Source organism: Necator americanus, chromosome X, assembly GCF_031761385.1.
Source record: "Necator americanus strain Aroian chromosome X, whole genome shotgun sequence".
Lineage (NCBI taxonomy): Eukaryota > Metazoa > Nematoda > Chromadorea > Rhabditida > Ancylostomatidae > Necator > Necator americanus.
In genome coordinates, this window is record NC_087376.1 from 19,631,668 (window position 1) to 19,652,805 (window position 21,138).

General features: G+C 42.3%; 4 protein-coding genes across 5 annotated transcripts in view; 3 read left to right on the top strand and 1 right to left on the bottom strand.

The window, feature by feature from the left end:
* The window catches only part of RB195_024243 (uncharacterized protein), a gene marked incomplete at both ends in the record, with an annotated part of 32,381 nt that overhangs the window by 10,045 nt on the left and 1,198 nt on the right, over window positions 1-21,138 (bottom strand). The window contains 4 exons of one of the 2 annotated variants that reach the window (XM_064211946.1): window positions 2,242-2,376; window positions 11,877-11,966; window positions 14,878-14,974; window positions 19,609-19,773. In XM_064211946.1, coding sequence (XP_064067827.1) covers window positions 2,242-2,376; window positions 11,877-11,966; window positions 14,878-14,974; window positions 19,609-19,773 — 487 coding nt within the window. Of the gene's footprint in view, window positions 1-2,241; window positions 2,377-11,718; window positions 11,798-11,872; window positions 11,967-14,877; window positions 14,975-19,608; window positions 19,774-21,138 lie in introns of those variants that run through there. The other variant, XM_064211947.1, reaches the window with a different exon arrangement.
* RB195_024246 (uncharacterized protein) lies at window positions 282-761 on the top strand (the record flags this gene model as incomplete). Its single annotated transcript, XM_064211950.1, has 2 exons — window positions 282-333; window positions 592-761. 2 exons carry the CDS (start codon window positions 282-284, stop codon window positions 759-761), a joined length of 222 nt encoding a protein of 73 aa, XP_064067830.1.
* Window positions 9,649-10,258, top strand: RB195_024247 (uncharacterized protein; the record flags this gene model as incomplete). The annotated part of the gene is made up of 2 exons (XM_064211951.1): window positions 9,649-9,818; window positions 9,889-10,258. The coding sequence occupies 2 exons, from the start codon at window positions 9,649-9,651 to the stop codon at window positions 10,256-10,258; spliced, it is 540 nt and encodes a 179-aa protein (XP_064067831.1).
* On the top strand, window positions 10,404-10,982 carry RB195_024248 (uncharacterized protein; the record flags this gene model as incomplete). Its single annotated transcript, XM_064211952.1, has 1 exon — window positions 10,404-10,982. The coding sequence occupies one exon, from the start codon at window positions 10,404-10,406 to the stop codon at window positions 10,980-10,982; it is 579 nt and encodes a 192-aa protein (XP_064067832.1).

Here is a 21,138-nt window from a genome sequence, read left to right on the forward strand (position 1 = left end):
AAACCCACAAGACATCGGCATGGCCCATTTTGTTTACTGTCTGTTATCTACAATCTCTCCACAACACTAATCTTAAACAGGATAGAAGGAACATTAGACGAAGGACAACTATGCGACCAAGCAGAGTTTCCCTTCTTATATTGGATCTCGAAAAGGGATCAGTACGATTAATCACATACATACAGTTTGAAAACTTATAGAAATATCGCGAAAGAACAAGATGCCGCTGTGTCTCAATTTCATCAACTTGAGCCTTCGATCAATTTGGGTCTGACGCAGTCATGGAAGTCTTGGAAAACCCAGGAGTACTTGCTCCATACATACGGATAGTTCGTGAGTTGTATAGCAGCAAGCACGACCAAAATTTATCCAGTCTACAGTAATGTCACAATCGACTTGAAGAGAGAGGTTTGTTAGGGTGACACAGTCTCATCCAAAATATTCAGTGCCTTGCCAACCTTGAGAACGCGATGCGAGGATTTCAATGGGATAACATGAGAGTAGAAGGGTCTTCGTTTCACGTATAACATCGTTCTGATAATATCAAGTATCAATCAAGGGAAACGAATGCGTAAAAAGATCGGTGTTCAGCTGAGCCTGTACAAGACGATGTTCATGAGATACAAATGGGTTTGCATTGTCCTATTCACACTCAACGGAACGACTATATCCGAATGCTCCAGCTGGCTTCCGAGCTGTGCAGGAAGAAACGGGCCGCTCGGAGAGCACATAAGAGCATCGAGGATAGTGAAGAGGAGTGAGAGCATCCAGCTCCGTTTTCAACTAACCGTCCTTCCTGCTTTTACCTACGCTCCAGAAACCTGGAAGTGTCACAAGCAGGACGAAATTGCGATCAGCGTCACAAAACTCGCAATTGAAAGAGTAGTGTTAAGAGTGTTAAGCAAATCAAAGTGGGGATTCGAAGTTCACTCCTACGTCACCGATCGAAGATCAGATACCCTGCCGCATGTGCCAGGGAAACTATAACAAGATATTTCAATTTGTCAATGTTGGAATTGAACAGTGAGCGACTGGATATCGCGCGACATCATACTCACCGAAGGAAGACCGTCGACCTGATGCTAAGACCTCTTTACGAAGACCTTCAAGAAAAAAAAACGATGTTCTTCTAATCGCTCGTGAGAAGAAAAGCCACTGAGTGACCCTTGCGCGCAATCAGACAAATGAAAGTATTACTGGTGCCGAATTGATGAACAACGGGAGCACAGACGACACAGGTGAAGACGCCGAAAGACTGGCCAAATTACAGGAAAACGAAAAAGGACCTATTCAATATACGGCTCCTACATTCTTAATCTCGAGAACGAGTTACCTCATTGTGCAGGAATAGGTGAAGGTCGCACCTGTATTGCCAGTTCATCCAACCTTTTTCCTGGTTACACTCAACTTCGTGAACATAAACTCAAAACCTTTCTCACACAATTGAGCCCAGAGGTGAATCTTCCCAAGGAATGGAGGTGTCGGTCAGGGGCTCGGCAGCAAAAACAGCGATAGCTGTCGTTCGACGGGGCAGACCTCTCGCAGTCGGAGAAAAAGCAGACAGCGACAACATCGCGGGGGTAACGTTCACTGGACAATTAGTGTATCCCATCCTCCTCTCTGTAATATATTCCCACCGTTTGGTATAGGTATTAGAAATCATGCGCGTACATCTATTGAACTTCCAGTATATTATACCTGAATGCCTCAGGTATATGACTGATGAATCTATATTTCTGAGAAGAAGCGTCCTTTTATAATCTCTTATTTAGAATTCGTCGCGACAATGCTATGGCTCCTAAGTTCTCTGCCAATTGAAACTTTTCTGCGCTACTTGATCCATAAAATCCCTTCCCGATCCTACAGCAAAAGAAATTATAGTGAAGAAGTGAGTCTGAAGGATTTGCACTGAAGCAGTAAAAATACCGTGATCTAAAATCAAATACCGAAGCCAGACACAGATCTTGTCATAACCGAATATTTTCTTCTGAAATTGGTCGGAAATACTCGAAAGTTAAATTATCCAAAAACAGCAACTATTGGTGAATTTATTTACTTTAATTTATTTAATTTATTTACGACTTAGATGTACCTGAATAACTGGCAAGCGGAGTGCATTCCAAAAGTTTTTGGAATTGGCCAGCTATACCTTCCAATTTTTTCTTCTAATTCTGTGTGCTTTCGATTAAATTGCTCACTTCGATATCGAAATAGGGTTGGCAACCAAGAAATAAGTCTTACCTCCACAAATGTAGTTGATACATGAAAACAAAGTGTAGGATGTCCTTTGGAGGTGACCAGCAATTCCAAGAACGAACGCGAGACAGCATATGAAAGACCCAGCTAGATGGAGAAGTGCTGGGATGCCCAATCTCACTTAAAATGAACACAATCGATGTTTATGACATTGAATTAGAAGGATTTCTGAAGCTTTTACACATGTAGATCCTTTTATTATCAAAAACCCTTCTGTTAAAGTTTTGCGTTACTCTTGCACATATGATCGGCGCAAATGTGTGCAAGTAAGTGGGCGCGACGTACGCCTCCTCTGTTTCATAGTCTTCCCTCTGCCCTGTTCAAATCAGGAACGTGTCGCGCTCTGCTCATTCACTTCCAGTATATGTGAACGCTGCACCAGTAATCATCTCCAAGTGTATCATTGATTTTCACTTGACCGAAATCCACATCATCTAAGTATTACAATTCCTCGAGCTTTCCAACTCTTTGCCAATAGTGCCGGAAAGAAAAGCGAACTATGTCAAAATAAATGTAATGGGTACGTGCGCATTTCACGCTTAAACGCGAGAAGTAGTCTAGTCTAGTGTGTGGAAGGGCAAATACGAGGGCATAGCACGGAAGCGTAAGCGTAATGGCGTTCCCAAAGTGCCTCAATGGCTAAGTTTTAAATGGGTGCGTACCGTTAGGTACCCGCAGCCTCTGCGACAACCTATCCTAAGGAGAAATGACTAGCAACGGTGATAGTTAATTGTGCTGCGCAGCAGTTAATAGCGTCAGCGGAGCATTGCGCTGCGTTCGCCTTATGTCCCGCCCATCATATCGTCCATCTTCGCCCCTCATCGTCTAATGAGGTACGAAACATGCCTCACAGGAGCACGTTACCTCTGGCATTGCTTCTGTACGGGCTATCGATCGCTTACGTATAGAGATACATCGAAAGATTACAGTCGAAATGCCAGAAATAGAAAATAATAGTATTTTATTTGTGTAAAACAAACAAATCAAAATTTTTACAAACTAATGCAGTATTAAATAAATACAATGCACCAATAAATTAAATACTCTGTATAAATACAAATATATGTCTATATTTTCTATAAAAATTTTCCAGTGACAAATATACGCCTTCCAACGACCAGGTTCTTACACTTTTCAACTTTTATTTTTGAACGATTTCAGTTTCATTAATGTCTTTTAATGCTGTTTTGTTTTTGTAATCATCTATTTTTCCTTCTTTTTTAGCATTTTCATTTTCTACGTTGGTACGTTGCTGCCACTTTGTTCTTTGAACCTTCCCAGAAGTCAACTCCATTACGTTATTGCAATAAAAACATGGCACATAACCACTGAGACGTGATGATCGATGGGCGCGGCTTAGTGGTCACAGCTAACCTAAGATATGCCTGATCTGGCCTCCCGACAGCCTCTTCTACAGACACTTATCCGGCTGCACACAATCGGCTGCGGGTACCTAACGACCGCCCTCCGTTTTCGATAACCTCTTTTTGTCCGCAGTTTTTTTTTTCATAGTGTTCCTCGCTCGCTCCAATTTACCTTTGAAGTCTAGACGATATGAAGTTTTTCGCAACAAATAATTTCCCAAATACGCGGTACAGCTCTCAAGTACAACAGCATAACAACTCCCAAATATGGACATGCATTGTCAAGCAATCTTCAGAAGGGAGCCACAGAGCTACGGTTAATTGCCGAAAGAAAAGGAAGATGGAAAACACAATCATGGGTACGTTGCTAGATTTCCAAAAGACGATAGAATAAGTTGAGAAAAGATGATCTACTAAATACGAAGAAGGAGACGAAGGATAAGCTATTCTGGAGTCAATCGTGAATGGAATGAAATGAAGAAAAGACAAAACAAAATGGCCTCGCTTTCTGGAGATCAGCGGCAATCTAGGGAAAATGAGATTTTTGTAGCTTAGATGTTGTAAGGTTGAAATACTTTTGAAAGTTTGGTATATGTTATATCAGTTTGATTAGAATAAGCAAGAGTGTAATAAGACTTGCTTATATACTTAAATTGCTCGGCCAGCCGAGCTCTCAGCTGGTCCATCCGTGCAGCGAACACATCACCCTACTCATTGGCGGCCTCCAGCGAGGTAGTTTAACATCTCTTGAAATCCACTCAAACGATCTTGTAGTCCTCAATATCGTGGATTCTCAAGTGTGTTTAGCTTTCGGTATATATTCCGTTGGGTCACGAATACGGGACGTTTCTCCTAAATCGGAGCTGCGAAGACCGGATAGGTGTTGTGTGCGTAGGTTACACGACATCTCACGTCTCTGCCCCATAACAGAGCCCTTGGTCGGTAACTTTCCTGACAAGACTTTTTTTCCTGCAAATACTGCTGATGCTGCTCTCAACCTTACATTCACTTCTTCCTCCAAGTCGCTCTCCATATTCATGTAACGTCCGAAGTACGTGTATGATAAAGTTACCACGATTTGGGACCCTTAAGTTGCATTCCTCTTTCTTCGCAGCAGACATTCTTCATGACTGTGTCTTCTTTCCCTCTACTCGCAGTCCTATTCTCTTTCTTGCTTCATTTAATTCCCTGAGCATCTTCTCTGCTTCGCTAATAGTGTTGCGTTCATGCATTCCTCAGCTGTCAAAGGCTTTCTCATAGTTGACTAAGGCTAGGATAAGGATGTGGTCCATATAGTACTTATCTGAAAGATAATGATGTCTGCAAAGTTCGGAGCGGAATCTACCATCAACGTGTAAGCCCGTCTCTTCCCGAGCAAATGATTTTATTCGTCGCAGTGATGCAGCCATGAATGGCTTCGGCGGTGTAGCATAACCTTGTTGCACCCTTCTTTCCAGTGGGTGCAATGAGGAGGCGGTGGAAGAGTTGCATCGTAGTGGTGCATCGAACGTAATAATTGGCTAATTCCCTTTCATACGATAGTCCACACCTTGATCGGCAAGCGCTAATAGTTGCGTTCATGCATTTCTCAGCTGTAAAAGGCTTTCTCGTAATTGACTAAGGCTAGGATAAGGATGTGGTCCATACAGGTGGACGACAAGCATTCCCGACGGAATCCAGCTTGTTTTTGAGGATGGGCTCAATGCAGCGTTTTTGACATGTGCATGAGGATAACCGTTGTAAACACTTCTTATGCTCAGTAAACATACTGAACAGTAGTTTCGAAGGTCTTCTCGGTCACCTTTCTTATGGATAAAACTTTTGCGAGGTTTTTCACTGGCCTAGGGTCTTTTCTTTCTTAAGATAGGACATCATGCACACTCTAGAATTACATGAATAACACTACTACCAGCCCAAAAAAAGACTACTGATATAAAATCAGACATATTGAGCAGTAGTTTCGAAGGTCTTCTCGGTCACCTTTCTTATGGATAAAACTTTTGCGAGGTTTTTCACTGGCCTAGGGTCTTTTCTTTCTTAAGATAGGACATCATGCACACTCTAGAATTACATGAATAACACTACTACCAGCCCAAAAAAAGACTACTGATATAAAATCAGACATATTGAGCAGTAGTTTCGAAGGTCTTCTCGGTCACCTTTCTTATGGATAAAACTTTTGCGAGGTTTTTCACTGGTCAAAACCAGACCAGTGAAAAAGTGGGCTGTGTCACGTTTCATAGCTTTAACTGCAGCACGCAATTCCTTGACAAGAATCCAGAGTGGAGCGTCACCTGCGTGATGATCGGCCTTGACACAACAATAGAAGAACGGAAAAGATCCGGGTAGAATCCCCATGTGATCATCCCCATCTCATAGAAATGAAAGTGAGTGCGATGATAATGACTATAATTTTAAGAAAAACACATAGTAATGTGTTACCAGTTGTTACATGACTGTCTAAGACGTCCACTTTCCAGTTGCACACCTCTTGAGTTGGCTATGTCGCCATACTCAATACTAGCGTTAATTTCTCGCATCTAAACTAAATCTGTTCAATGACACTGATGCGTAGCAGTTTCGCAAATATTCCAAAGATGATGTTGTTCAGCACACTACCCGAATCCATTCCATGATAGGCCATGGTTTCATGATAATTCCTGATGGGAATATGGAATTTTTGGGAGCAACCAACCGTTTTGCACCGTTTGCAGCATTGCAGGAAACACTCCTCAAAGATCACCCCACTATCACAACTACACCATCTACTGCAGCTGTGCTAATGAGCAGAATTAAGGAAGTGCGCAATATCTGAGAAAAATAACTACAACAGCATGGTGAGAGAGTTCGGACCAACGTCGTCAAGATGCGCCTTCGTGCGAAACTCAATTGCATTCCTCGTCGATGCTGTCCATTGCGGAATCTTCCCAATACCCAGCTAGCGTAGCGAAAAGATGCGAGTTAATTATAGTTCTGAAACTTCTCTCTCTTAACATCGCGGCTTTTTCTTCTTTCCAAGTAAACGAAAACCTTTGGTGGAGGGGGTGATGTTGCATTCCTGTATAAAACACTGGTACAACAGCGACATCCGTCAAGCAAAACCTTTTACTAATGATGTGATGATCCGTTATTAGGTTTTTTCTTTCTGGATTCTTTGTCATTCAGACCTGCTATGTCGATCTTTGGTTGAAGTTGAACTCATCGACTTTATTTTTGAATTCGCACCTTGAGGCTGGGAAGAATTGAGCGATCGGAATCGAATTCGACGTCCCACACAGTTCTAGATCTTCGGATATCCGACAAGAGGATGTTCCTTGTCCAAACGTAGTCGACTTGTAGTTTAAGAGTTCTCATCTTCGGCTAAGCCTTATCACGTAAGCTGTTGGCGTCAATGATTCCTTCTAAATGTGGTAGCAACGATGAGAATCGTCTGCTCACAAAGGCATACAAAATCTGAACCAGGAGCATTTTCTTTGCAGGGTTCTGAATACAATTGGTGAAGAAATCGGCATCATTAAGTTTTTTCTTGGTCCTTATCCCGATACATGCCGACACCCGCGGGCAAAATTTCTTTCTGCATTCTTCATCATTCCGTCTTACCATATCTATCTTTACTTGGAGTTGAGCTCTTCGACCTCTTTTCTGAAGCCAAACCTTCAAGCTAAGAAGATTTGGGCGGCGGTCGGAATCGAATTCGACGTCTCACACAGCTCTAGAATTCTGGATATCTGACAAGAGGATGTTTCTTGTCAAAACGTAGTCGCCTTGTAGTTAATAGTTCTTATATTCCGCTGGTCTACACGCGTTAAAAGGTTGAAATCTCCCATGTAAGCTGATGGCGGCGATGATTTCTCTTGAAAATGGAAGCATCTGCTCACAAAAGTCTATCAAACGATTGCCGTTGTTTGACGCTTGCTTTGCAGGATAGGATTTTTGTTCGAGATCTTTTTTATCTTATCTTATCTTTGCTTTCGCATTAATTTCGACGATAAACGTCTGCTCGGTGGCTATCCTGGACCAACTACTGACTTTATTATAAAAGGCGTCATCCTCCTTGTTAAAGTCCTTAATGGATTCCGTAGATGATTGAGAACTTACAATCCAGAGCTTGAGTATTCGTACAATCGTACAAGGGCGTATCTTGACGAAGTTGACTCAAATTCCACCATCAAGTTTTTTTGCGGCCATTCCTCACAGCTATTGCGCAGCCTCCTACTTTCCTCTCACCAGCATCGCCGCAGTGGATGGTGCAGTAATCGACATTGATAATGAGGCGATTTCAAGTGCCTGTTTCCTGCAGTCCTGGAAATAGTGCATGCGGATATCGCAGGAGTCTGGACAGAGCAATTTGTTGGAATTCACTAGATAGCGACCACCAGGTCAACGTTATGAGACAGACGTTTGTTGCCAAAAATTTCATGTTTCCCTCAGGCATTGGATCTATCTGGATATGGGATCTGGCAGTGTGGTGGACAACAGCACCTTTTCGTAATATTTGGGAAACTTTCGAAATGTAGCTATGCGGATTACATAGGTCATACGTTCATAAGGCGCATACGCATATTGCGCTTAGTGGAAGCAGGGCCACCACGGGCAGGTAACAATCAGACTTGTATGCGCGGCACCGCCGCAAACATCTAGGGATTTAACTTTTTTAAGGTTGTACCACAAAGGAGTCATTTTCGCAACTTCTCAAGAAACACTTTAGACGTCAGTTCTTCAGCAGAAGATGATAGAACGCTAGCTTCGGAAAAATTCTGCATCATTCAACTTTTCGTCCCAGGTTCTATCCATCTTTAAGACTTCACGTAGTCGCACAGGATCACAGGCCAAGCAATCGCTGTGGTAATGCGCTCCTTAATGCAATTCAAAATGAGTGAGAGAGTACAGAGGAAAACTAAATACTTGAGAAAGTGAGAAACAACACCTCTTAACTGGAACAAGGTCGAAAATGTTTCATAAATTCCAAAATTGAAGATTCAGCTTACGAAAGTGGAACTTTACCTATCTGTCGACCAATTAATCTTTAACATCATCCTGAACCCACCTTCCATGTAGTTCTATTCGCATTTATCTGCGGCTTGTTTCATCTGTAGTTTATTTTCTACTTCTATTTTCTTTCTTCTTCTAAGTTCTCCGTTTGCTCCGTTTCATGCGATGACACTGTTTATGTCTTATCTCGTTAACTGTACAGAATTTATGCTAGCGATAGTTCACTTCGCACACTTTCATTCTTCACAAAGGCGATTCCGCCGCTATAAGTATAACCAGCATCAATAGAGCTAAAAATAAAGCTCAAAAACAAAATAATGTTCGCTGTCTTATTTTACCAAATGATTATGAGCATTACATTTCAACTTTATATTTTAGCATTAACCCTATATCTTACGGAAATAAATCGAAGCAGGTCGTTTAAAATGTTGCTTCCGTCTAGTGAACATAATTGGGACCTCCTATGTTTCATATTCCACGGATTTCCCTCACTAGAGGGATCACACCCGGTTAGTGGCGAGGCTTCGTGGCGCTTCCCGGATAGGGGGCTAATCGCGAAGCAAAAGCGACCTTGTACTTGCCCAGAGAAGAAGGTGGATTCAGGAGATGGACTCCCTGTTTCTGCTGAGCCAGGACTCATTCATGACATTCTTGCATCCCGCAAGTCGGTCCGGCCAAAAGCCTGCGATCAAGTGACTGGAAACTGTAAGGGAGGCGGTTTAGAGTCGCCTCCAACAAATACGCTCCACATATCCACTGCAGGAGAACGCAACGTTCTCTCAAAAGCTCATGGGACTAGAGGCTTGCAATCTGCTCATGGGTTTTAAAATTTTACGCATGTGACAGTAATGGGAAAGAGCCTCCTGATTCCGGAGGAAAGCCTAGTACGGTAGATCCAGGAAAAAAAGTCATGGAGGCTATCGAAATAGAAAAGGACTGGGATGATGATCTGTACTTGTGACGCACGTACGCTTGCATCGGAAGCGGTCATTGAAGATCTGGTGATGCAAGCCGAAAAGATTAAATTAGATCCGCAATGGACAACATCGATGAGGAATATGACCGACTCGTTGAACACCTTCAAGACTGCACGAAGAACGCCGAGAGTTTCAAAACCACCAAGAGACGCCTGTCTCTTGAAACTCTTGAGCTGATACGCCAGCGTGGAGCCGCAGGGAACCAAGAACTCACGTCCGCACTCGCAAGGTTTTGCAGAAAGATGATAAAGGAAGACCTCAAAGAGAGAAGAGCAGAAGTGCTGGCTGAAGTTGCAGAGGCGGGGAAAAGCATCCGCCGGAAGTGGAAGAGCAACAACCGTGTTGTTGTATAAAAACGGAGATCCACACGACATTGGCAACTATCGCCCAGTCTGCCTACTGTACGTCATCTACAAGCTCTTTACAAGAGTGATCCCTAATAGCATTGAAAAAGTCTTGGATGAAGGACAGTCATGCGAGCAAGCTGGGTTTCGAAAAGGATTCAGCATGATTGACCACATTCACACTGTTTCGAAACTCATCGAATTATCACGAGAATACAAGATGCCGCTCTGTCTCACCTTCATCGACTTGAGGAAGGCCTTCGACTCAGTTGAGACGGAAGCGGTTATGAAGCCTTGGACAACCAAGGCCCTACTCAGCACATAAAAGTACTTCGAGAATTGCACAGCAACTTCATGACCAGAATTTCGCCATTCTAAAATAATATCATCATTGACGTGAAAAGATGGGTTCGACAGTGTGATACAATCTCACCCAAATAATCCACAGCCGCCTTCGAGAACGCAGTGCGATGCGAAAGTTGGAAAGGGGCCACATGGGCGTGGAGGCTGATGGTCGGCAGCTACACCATTTACGCTTTGCTGATGACATCGTACTGATAACACCTAGCATCAGCCAAGCAGAACCAATGCTGACCGAATTCGAAGAAACATGTGGATACATCGGTCTTCGGCTGAATCTGCAAAAGACGATGTTCATGCGCAACGGATGGGTCTCAGATGCCCTATTCACGCTCAACGGAACGAACATACCGAAATACCATAAAGAGGGGCATGACGGGTCGCATGGCGTCGATTTGTGCGTAGACGCCACAATGCGAATAAAATGGCGTGAAACGGGCCCATGTTGCCCAAATCACACCAGCTACGTTTATCCGGGTCGGGAATTGAACATGATGAACGACCTGACCCCCGAGCAGGACAGGGGGAGACGAGCGGCTTGGGGAGCGTATAAGAGCATCGAGGATGTAGTGAAGAAGACCAGGAATACCCGGCTCCGTACTCACCCCTTCAACACCACCTGTTTTGACTTATGCTTCGGAAACCTGGGCATCTCGCAAGCAGGAAGAAAACGCGTTGAGCGTCATTGAACGCGCAATTGAGAGAGTGATGCTAGGAGTATCCCGTTTCACGCAAGCGATTCGAAGTTCAAAGGGACGGGATTCGAAGTTCTCTCCTTTGTCAGCGATCGAAGATTAGAGACGCCGCCGCATTTGCAAAGGAAAGTAAAATAAGGTGGGCCGGACACGTGACGCGCTTCAACGACAACCGTTGGACCGGAGCAGTGAGCGACTCAGTTCCCAGCGATATCAACCGCACTACAGGAAGACCGCCGACCCAATGGTCCGATTTTTTCACGAAGTCCTTCAAAAAAAGTTATGGTGCTCTTCGTGTTCCACGCGAAAGGAGGAACCACTGAGCGACTCTCGCACACAATCGGGACAAATGGAAGAATTGCTGGCGCTCGCTCGACCAGTTCGAAGATCAACGGGAGTCAAGGTGATCAGGGTGATATTTCATATTCTATTTTCCAAAATTTAATTTGAGTAAACTCGTTCTTGTTGAATTGTAATCCTTATTAAAAATTTTTAGCGGATTCTATTTAGGGATATAAGAATAAAGAATGGAGTACTTGGCATATCAAACCGCTTAGGATGCGCCTACGCATTTTACTGCAATTCATAATCGTTGCAATTCATTATCCTTTACATATCCTGTAGCAATTTATCGGCGCCGGAGAGATGAAGGATGAAGGAGATATGGTTTGCACTATAGCGGCTTCCAACAACTGACCGTGCGTCCGCAGCGGACCGCTTACCAACTGCGCTACTCCTGCACCGTTATAAGGAGAGACGCATTAGTTACCGCATTTTGTGCCGATGATGCTTTCCTAATGCCTTGTTGCCTAAGTATAAACAGTGATATTAACTGACAATCTCTTCGCTCAGCGTGTCCCACTTTGATGAGAAACAAAACCAACTCACTGATTACTGCGAGTGAAGCAACAAAATGGTCTGTCAGATCCTCATGAGAAAACAAAGGATTGAGATAACACTTATATGTGCTTTCCGTCTCTGAAATAAATAAATTAAGTCTGAGTCTTTTACTCCAAAAACATGAGACTTCCACTATCTCTTGTCGAATTCAAAGACGTAAAGGAATTCATTATAAAATTCAGAAGGCTGGAAACTGTGCTAAATTTGTGGCCGAGTTAACAATACATACGCACACCACAGAAACTAAAACAACAGCACATAAAAAAGATAAAAACGAATCCTCAGAAAACGTAAAATCCTCTACACTTTCTGCTTTTGTTTACCTTGAAAAAAGTAAACTTATTGAAATATTAGATAAAGACCGCTTAAAAGCAGCATACCACGAATCTGCCCTGTTGAGGGATTCTGCGGGAAAAGCTAGAGATGGAGTTGTAGACTGCGGGATCCGTGGTGGTACCGCTCATCTCTCCCTAGTCGTAAGAAGCGGCGCAATAACCGCTTTAGTTCCTACGAGGTAAGTTGGAACGCTCTTCTATGTACACGTTCCGATCCCTTCCGCAGGTCCCTTCTGACCTTCCACGCCGTTTTTTTTTAAAGATGATTAGAGACAAATGAGCGGAACCACCCCTGATCCCGCAATCACCAATTCCATCCCTAGCTCTGATAAGAGCAAGATTGATAATCTGAAGATGTTCTCTCGTCATTTGCTTTCACTACTCCACATTGAGCACTCGAAGTTTCTAAATTCGGGTCATCTAAGACATGATGCACCTTCGTAGGCTGTTAAGGAAATTAACACCAAATTCGCCTTAGCTCATCTTTTCGAGTGTTTATTATACAGTTCTTTTTCATGGGCACACACCACCTGATCTACTGCTTTTCGGATGACTTAATCGATTGCGAAGATGAATATTAACGAGCAGCTCACCGTCCTTTGTCTCACACTACTTTAGTTCGAACGTAAATAAACTCGAAGTACGAACCGAAAGAGTTGTTCGTCAAACCATGTCATCAACTAAGAGAACGAGCTTCTTTCATCAACGCGAAGTGTGTTGAGGAGACACATTCAACAAGGAAAGTAAAGGGATTTGCTCCTCTGATTCAGTTCGATCGCCTTTCTCAATAAACACCAAGCCAGTTGTAAAATGACCAGAACAATCGTGTTGGTTGCGATCAATCGTGTGGGAGGAGGAGGAGGAGGAGCAGGAGGAGTGGAAGAGAGGTTTCTTACAATATTTATTATGCTGGCAGAGGATGATCTACTTCCACAGCTCGTACGTTAGAGTAAAGGAATTGTAAAATATAGAATGTTTGCTGCTGATCTATCTGCTCTTAGTGATTAACTTCAGAATAGTAGAAATTACTAAACGTGTATGCGGCTCATATAATGGCTTAATGGGAAATCTTCAATCTGCGAGCATGCGAACAATACCAGACCTTTTATCAACGCAAAACACCCACGTCTGTACATCACATGCTTCAGTATATAATATTTTTTGTTCATTGAATCCAACCAGTTTCCTATCGAGAGGAAAGGTAAAAGGTTGCAGATGCCCGCGAGTCAGGTATCCTCTCGTCAACCCACAATAAACGTACAGATCTCATGATGTATAATCTCATAATCTCATGCATAGATCTCATGAATTTCACACAAAAAATCAGCATTTCTAGGTTGATTGCACTATTTCCACCAAACTTTCTAATCCTCTTTTTTAGGTCCAAATCAGAACGTTGGACTCATTCTAAATGGTTCTCCGTTGATCATGTATGTTGATTACTGGATATAGTAGATTTCAGGCAAAGATGACGTTTGGCTGTTCACCAGAATTAAACCAATTACGAGAGTTGCTTGGACGACGCTGATACTGTCTGCACTTTTGAAAAGTAGTGAGTCACCGTACTACCGCTGTAAGGTTTTTTCGAATTGTCCTCCCATGTTTTTTCAAACTCCTCCGTTCCAACTCCAAAAATTGTACCTGCATATTTTCTCTGCATATGCAAAAACGGACTTTTCACTAGCACTAGGATTGAAAGCGTTTCCTTTGCAGCGTCGTAGATACCCTTTGTAAAGGATCCTAAAGTGTCTTATTGATCAGTACTCTTGCGTCTTACTGGTCAAAATCCGTTCCTACAGTACTGTCGTGCGTTCCTCTTCCTTCAGAGTTTCATATTAATCTTCAGCCAAGTTCTCAATGTTTTCCATAATCTTTCTTAGAAATTAAGAAGGATTTTGTATTTTGCCTTATACAATACCGTTCTCTTTCTTTCGAAAAAAAAAGACATGCCGAACTTTGCTTCTACAGCTTAATCGGAAATAAGAAAAACTAAGTTAGTTTTATTTCAAATAACAGACGGGTAGTGTATGCAGAAAGTACCTAAATTGACCAATATTAATTTTCTCTAAAACCAGAAACTTTTCTTGCTGAATTATTTCTAGCAAATGAATTGATAAAGAAAATTAGAGTCAAAAGTAGACTGAATCAGATGGAATTATACCCATTCATAATTTACCAATCCATACCGACAGCATTTTTTTCCAAAAAAAAAAAACATAATATGGAGGACTTCATATGCTTCACGAGGTAGAAATGAGCGAGCCGTTATAGGAAAATTAAGATACTCGTCACTGTTTTCAGCAGGAATTAGGATGTAATATAATTCACATCACACTGCGCTTTGCTAGATCTCAGCGCCACTTCATTAACATACCACTTGTGTGTTGGAGCTTTCAAGCTTTAAGAAGACCTTCTAAAACATGTTATGATACTTAGTATGTGTGATGTGCTTGTTCTTGAGAAATGTCGAAAAAGCAAGGTTAGTTCATTTTCAGATGTTCATTGCTGCTCTTGTGTTTTCACTTTCCGTACACTTGTTTTCCAAGTTTGTAAAGAGAGTCAAGAGTTGGACTTTCCTTGGTTTTTTTTTCTGTCCAATTCTCAAGCAGTTCGCAGATGAGGCATAAATTCAACACATCCCGAAAACAACTTACGTGGTATTTCATACTCATTATAAACCATTCCGCTTTGATTACTGATGTACATTCGACAGACTTGAAAGTAACCAACATTGTAGTGAAACGTACTTTCCTTAATAAAATAGAGTTTGTATGAATAAGTATTTGTGTGAAAATGTTTGACAGTTGGTGTTTCGTGAACCAGGTGTGAGAAAGGAGACCTACTGGTCCAAATAATACCGCAGGCTGCAAGGTGCGAGTGTAGTCATTATGCTCCGTGTAAAAACTACAACCTATTAATTGTACAATTGGGAAAGCTTAACATCATTCGTTTTGACACAAAATTGACATGCTTAGGTTTGCTATGGCGATTCGAAACGATTACGCTTAACCATGATGTTTGGTGGGCGGGTGCAGCGTAGAGGTTCCGCTTCTTGCACGATCGATCGGAGGTTCGAATCTACCCTAGTGCTCACCAAGCCTTTCATCCCTCCGGGGTCGATAAATTGGTACCAGGCCTGTCTGGGAGGATAAAAACACCGACTTAACACATCGGCTAGCCACAGCAAGTCATTGGGTAGGCAAGTTACACGTTCGTAAACCTCAAACGATTCTGAATTGAAGTGAACGTGGGGGCGCATCCCAGGCGGATTGATTGACGTCAGAAACTTCATCCTTTCATCCTTTATGACGTTTGGTGAACGAACATTAACTACAACCTTTCCAACGAAACAACCCACACGGACGAATTTTCGCTGCTACTCTTTAAATCTGAGCAATATACGGGCACGAAACTAATCCAAGGCTGGATCTAGTTCATTGTTGGACAATTGTTTTGTAAGGTCCACAGCTTAGAGTTAAGGACACCAGAAATTATCTGACAAAAAGTTCGCCACTAAGTGAATCCAGCGCTTAGTGTAAAAAAAAGACAACAGCCGAATTGCACGCGGAGTCGTGTTTGGAGCTTCATCTCATGAGTAAAAACAATTCCATGTTGTTGCAGTAAATTGCTGTAACATGTTTTAGTCCAAAACTATTTTTCTGGTTTTGTAGAAGGGCTTGAGTGTAAGTGTTCAGGTATGTACATTATTGGGCGTTTCCTCCATTATGATACAATTACCTCCTTAACTGATGCATAAGTAATGAGGGCTCTAATGAAATGTTTGCTTTGAGAAATGGAAGCACAAATGAGAGGGGGCGTAGTTGCTCATTAGAGGTTTGTTGTGCGTATCTTCTGTACTTGAAAAAAAAACTATTTAAAGAGGTTAGGGCCACCCAGCACGCGTTCGACGTCAATTCAAAATTGCATGAAGTTTCTGAACATGTGCGCTGAATATACAATGACTTGCAGGGATCAGTCAATGCTTTCATAAGTCTTTTCAAACAAGCGTATTACTGATTTGTCGACGCCGCAGAAACGAGCCCTTAGTTGGACTACGACGATTTCGAAGCATCAACTGAGCACTCGCGACGAAACCTCTCACTACTGCGCTATATTTGTCATAACCAAAATTTCTCTGGTCTATAGTCTCCCTTTTCGCATGAGTACCGCCGTGCTGCACAGTCAATGCTAAAAACAACCGTCAATCACTTATGCAGGGTTTTTTTTTCTCTCCACTACATATTCTTTGGGGTAAGATTAGCACGTAAACAAAACATGAAATGGCTGTAATGCAAATGCAAAAAAGGAAACACGCCTAGAAAGTAAAGGTGTTAGCCAGAATCTTCGCAAGTAACTGGGAAAATGAAGAAGTCGTTTTAACAGTACTGTATTTTTTTTCACCTGCCACAAAACTATAAGAAGCCTCATCTTTTTTTTCTGCAGACCTATCGTGGAAAAGGACGACAGGAATCCAAGATTTTTTGGCAGGCAAAGATTTTTTGATTGATAATGTCAAGCAGTAGCCAAGATTGTTAACTGTCTTTATTACGGCTAACTTTCGGCGTTGTGGCTTCCGTCAGAGCCTGGAAAGTCAAAACTTTTGCAACATATCCTCTCAAATGCCTCATCCAGAGCAAGTCATCATCCCCTAAGATATTACAACCGGAGACAAGAACCAAAAGAGTCCAAATCATTCTGCCTACCTCATAGCCGCCTTGCCGTGATGTTAGCGGACATCCGCGTGGGAGAATCGCTCCGCTACTAATAATTGGAATGTGGCCCGCATATGACCCCGTTAATCAAAACCCGCAAAAGTCTTGATACATAGCTAACTCGTTGGTCACGACTATGCATTCTTGCTTTCTATTCATTTTTGGACTTATTGCATTTAACCAAAACGCCTCAAAAGTTCTGCGAGTCACAATTCCGGGTTCATTCATAGGATCGTGGCAGCAATACAGAAAGGAGCATTTTCATGAGATTTTCTCCGAGCTCCGAGAGCTGCATTCGATTGCTTCATCCCATTTTGATGTTCTTTAATACAAACACAAAGTGGTCGCCCTGATTCGCCGATGTATTGATCCCCACGGGCGGGTGTAGGGTAGCGGTTAGAGGTACCTGCGCGATCGATCGGAGGTTCAAATCCGCCCTAGTGCTAATCAAGCCTTTCCTCCCTCCGGAGTCGATAAATTGGTACCAGACTTGTCTGGGAGGATAAAAACGCTGACTTGACACATTGACAAGCTACCCACCGCAAGTCATTGTAAGACGCCAGTTACACGTTCGTAAACCTCAAACGAATCTAAATTGAAGTGGACGTGGGAGCGCATCCCAAGTAATTAACGCCAGAAACCTTACCCTTATCCTATTGATCCCCACATGTTTTGCACGAAATTAGAGTACATCAGAGATCATGCAGCCGCATTCCTTACCAAATGGGCATATTACACAGTCCGGGGTAAGACAGAAGCGACCAATCAAATACTTGCAGTCACTATGCCATGATTTAACGGCATCACTCCAGAAATCTGAGCTGGTACGGATTTCAGGTGCAGTATTCGTATACGGCATAGTAGATTATGAAGAGGAGAGTGATTGCGTCCATTTCTTCCTAATTGCAGTAAAAAACGGCCCGGAAGATACGGCTTCGGGCATTCTGGCACACTTTTTTCTACAAGGAGTTCGACTGGAGCGCGCCAGCCTTGTGCGGCGCCGCGTCTTCGGGAACGGGAATTAGGAAAAAATGGACGGAATCACCCTCCTCTCCATAATCTACTATCCCTTATAAGGATACTCCACCTGAAATCTGCACCACGTCAGATTCGTGGGGTGATGCCTTTACGTAAGGTCGAAATTTTACGCTTCTGGAAGTTTTTTTTTTACCGGAAGAAATATGGGACTCTACATTTGCCAATATGAACTCAGCTGATATCACCTTTTTAAAGATCTGCCATCTTCCAAAGAAAAGGTGGTAAGGTCCCTCGCATAGTAATATACACATCGATTTCAATCTTGTTTTTTGCGTCTCCTTCACCAACTAGTTAAGAAATGACCGTATTGGAAGCTTACATACAAACCAACACCACCGATATAGGCTTTATCTGTAGCACTGATCCACTAGAGTCTGCTATGGAAAAATCCCTTTCGAATACTAAACTCACAGCATCCTACTAAACAAGTCAAGAATTGTGTCTGCACTGCAAAGGCTGCAACTGACGTGATTAGCACGTAGTCGTAACCTTGGAGCTTGATGTTCCTGTGAAAAATAAAGTTAGATAAGTGCAGGTTGCTATAACCATTCAAAAACGTTGCTCCTGTCCTGTATTGATTTCCTTGTTAGTCTTCTCCATCACTCTTTTGTTTTCTAAGTTCACCTCACACTGTAACATTCCACATCCACCGCATATGTCGCTTATATATTTCCTTTGCGTAGAGTGCACTACACTTGTAATACCTTCAAGATATTAGCGAAAGGAATGGAAATAGATAGTAAAGTAAGTAAGATAAAATTGAAGGATAAGTAACACACTCGAAAACGTGCATCATGAGGTTTCGAAAGAGAATGTTAGGATTTGCTGCGACTGTCGTAATTGAACTATCATACCCATAAATAATCAGTTGTTTCAGTGGCAACAAAAAAGACGAATTTACTTGCATTTGATTTTATCTTTAGTCGATTATGTAATCTCCGTCGTAATCCGGGACCTTTTGCCATGTTGCTGGTAGAGTTTCAATCCTCTGTTCATAAAATTCCGTTTATTTTGAACAAAAATACGATTCTAAGTAAGTTCGCATTTCATTGATATTTTTGAGATTTGTATTCCTTAGGGATCGTTCGGAATAAATGAAAATCAAATGGTGTGATATATGGACAATACGGTGGATGTGGGAAAATCTACTAGTTTAGCTGCCTCATTTTTCCTTGTTAATTTTGCTGTGCGACAAGCAAAGTTTCGAAACAGGCTGCGTCATGAGGCATGCGCAGGTTGCATAAATGGCCCGAGAGAGAACGCATAATCGGACGTAGCAGACAGCATCACCTGATGTCAATAACCCCAGGATCGACGGAAATAAACATATCCGTGCCACAAGAATCCAGAAGGAGCAGTCTTTCAAGATTTGTTAGGCTTCGGAGGATGTAGAAGAAGCAGTAACCATTTCTAGCTCTCTTCCCCAGCTTCCTTGCAATATAGGTTCAAAGATTAGCGGTCAGTCATTCTCTAACGTCCTTCACGATTACTCATCACTGCCACCGCAATGAACACAGTTGAGTGCAAGTGGTGAGTGCAGGTGACCACCACATGTTTAAACGTGTATCAAATATTACGAACCACGAAGCTAGAATTATTTTAGAAAACCAAAGAAAAAAAAACAGCAGCACTCACCACCTGCTCGCCGTTTTCGTTGGTTTTATTGATAGGACGCGGTTCAGTGAAAAATACCCAATTATTCATGAATAACGGAAACGATTGAAGGACAAGTACCATCCCTCCAACAACAGTAGCACCAACAAATAGTACATTGTCGGTGCACCTAGCTTCGATGATGCACTAAAACAAATTTAGCTACAGCTCAAATTATTGATTTTAAGCGGAACTTTACCTTTGATATCTTTTCGCTCATTCGTGTGCTATGAGTGTACGTAACGAGGTTGAGGGTTCGTCTCTGTGCTCAAACAGAGACTCGCTGAATGTGCATCGAAAAATTTGGGCGGACGCCTTTTCCGTGGTTGTTCTCAGCGCCATTTCCAATTACGCTTCAGCGAAATGAAGGCCTGCATTCAATCCTCCTCAACTTCCGAAAACCTATTGAACACCGTGTAGGGAACCAAATAACGATTTTAAAAAATCTCAATTTCTACTCATAACTCTCAGAAAATTCTGGATGCTTACTGAGAGCATATTTCGCTGTATAGACTCATTTTTCAAAAACACTTTGTGGCATTGGACTAGAATCAAGACGAGACGAGTTCCCAAATTCAATTATTTCATTATTCTGGTGATTGTATGCAACTAATCCAATGTCTCCCCACGTGCATTCGTGTTAGCAATAATCCTCTCCAGTCAGAACTGTCCAATTCTGAAACAATGGTTAGCATTATATTACTCCTCTTTTATGCGAGAATATTGGATTAGGGATTAAGTCACGAGCGTTTTCTTCTTCGAACTCGGAAGTACACATAAAATGGAAAGTAATGGCAAACTATTGCATCGTTCTACAGAGTATACACTACACTAATCCTACAGGACAGTTTTGTATAACCTTTTTAATTTTATTTATTCCTGTTTTTACAAAGTGTTGAAATTAAATGTCTAGAGCACAACGCAGAGTAATTTCGACCTCATTTCTTCTCTGCATTTAAGCGACTCGCTAAGGCCATTAAAGCTGAAAACGGGGCCTTGTATGGAGAATGAGCACTGCTGGAATATGCTGAAGGACGTTGGTCATCGCGCTGCAAGAAAGGAGGGACACTCGATCAACTCTCACGGGTAGGAAATGAATCAAATATTTTTATCTTCAAAACGTATAATCTGCAGCAAAGAAATCCATCACATACTCCTCACTATTATTCTTTGCACCATTCCCAATGACCTGCTCCTATCCTTCAGCTAGTTTCTCGATGTCTCATATTGCTTTTTTCCTTTTTGTTTCTGTATTTTTGCATCCTTTTTTATGTTAGGGTTTTGTTCTGCATTTAGTTTCTAATGTCTCTTTTTATGTAATCCATGCAGTCTACAAATTTGGAGAGCAGCAAAGGCAGCCTTACTACCTCGTTCAAAGGTATCACCCCACGAATCTGGGGTGGGGCGGATTTCAGGTGGGTTATGCCTATACAGGGTCATAGATTATGGGAAGGAGGGTGATTCCGTCCATTTCTCCTAATTGTGTAAAAAAACGGTCCGGAAGATGCGGCT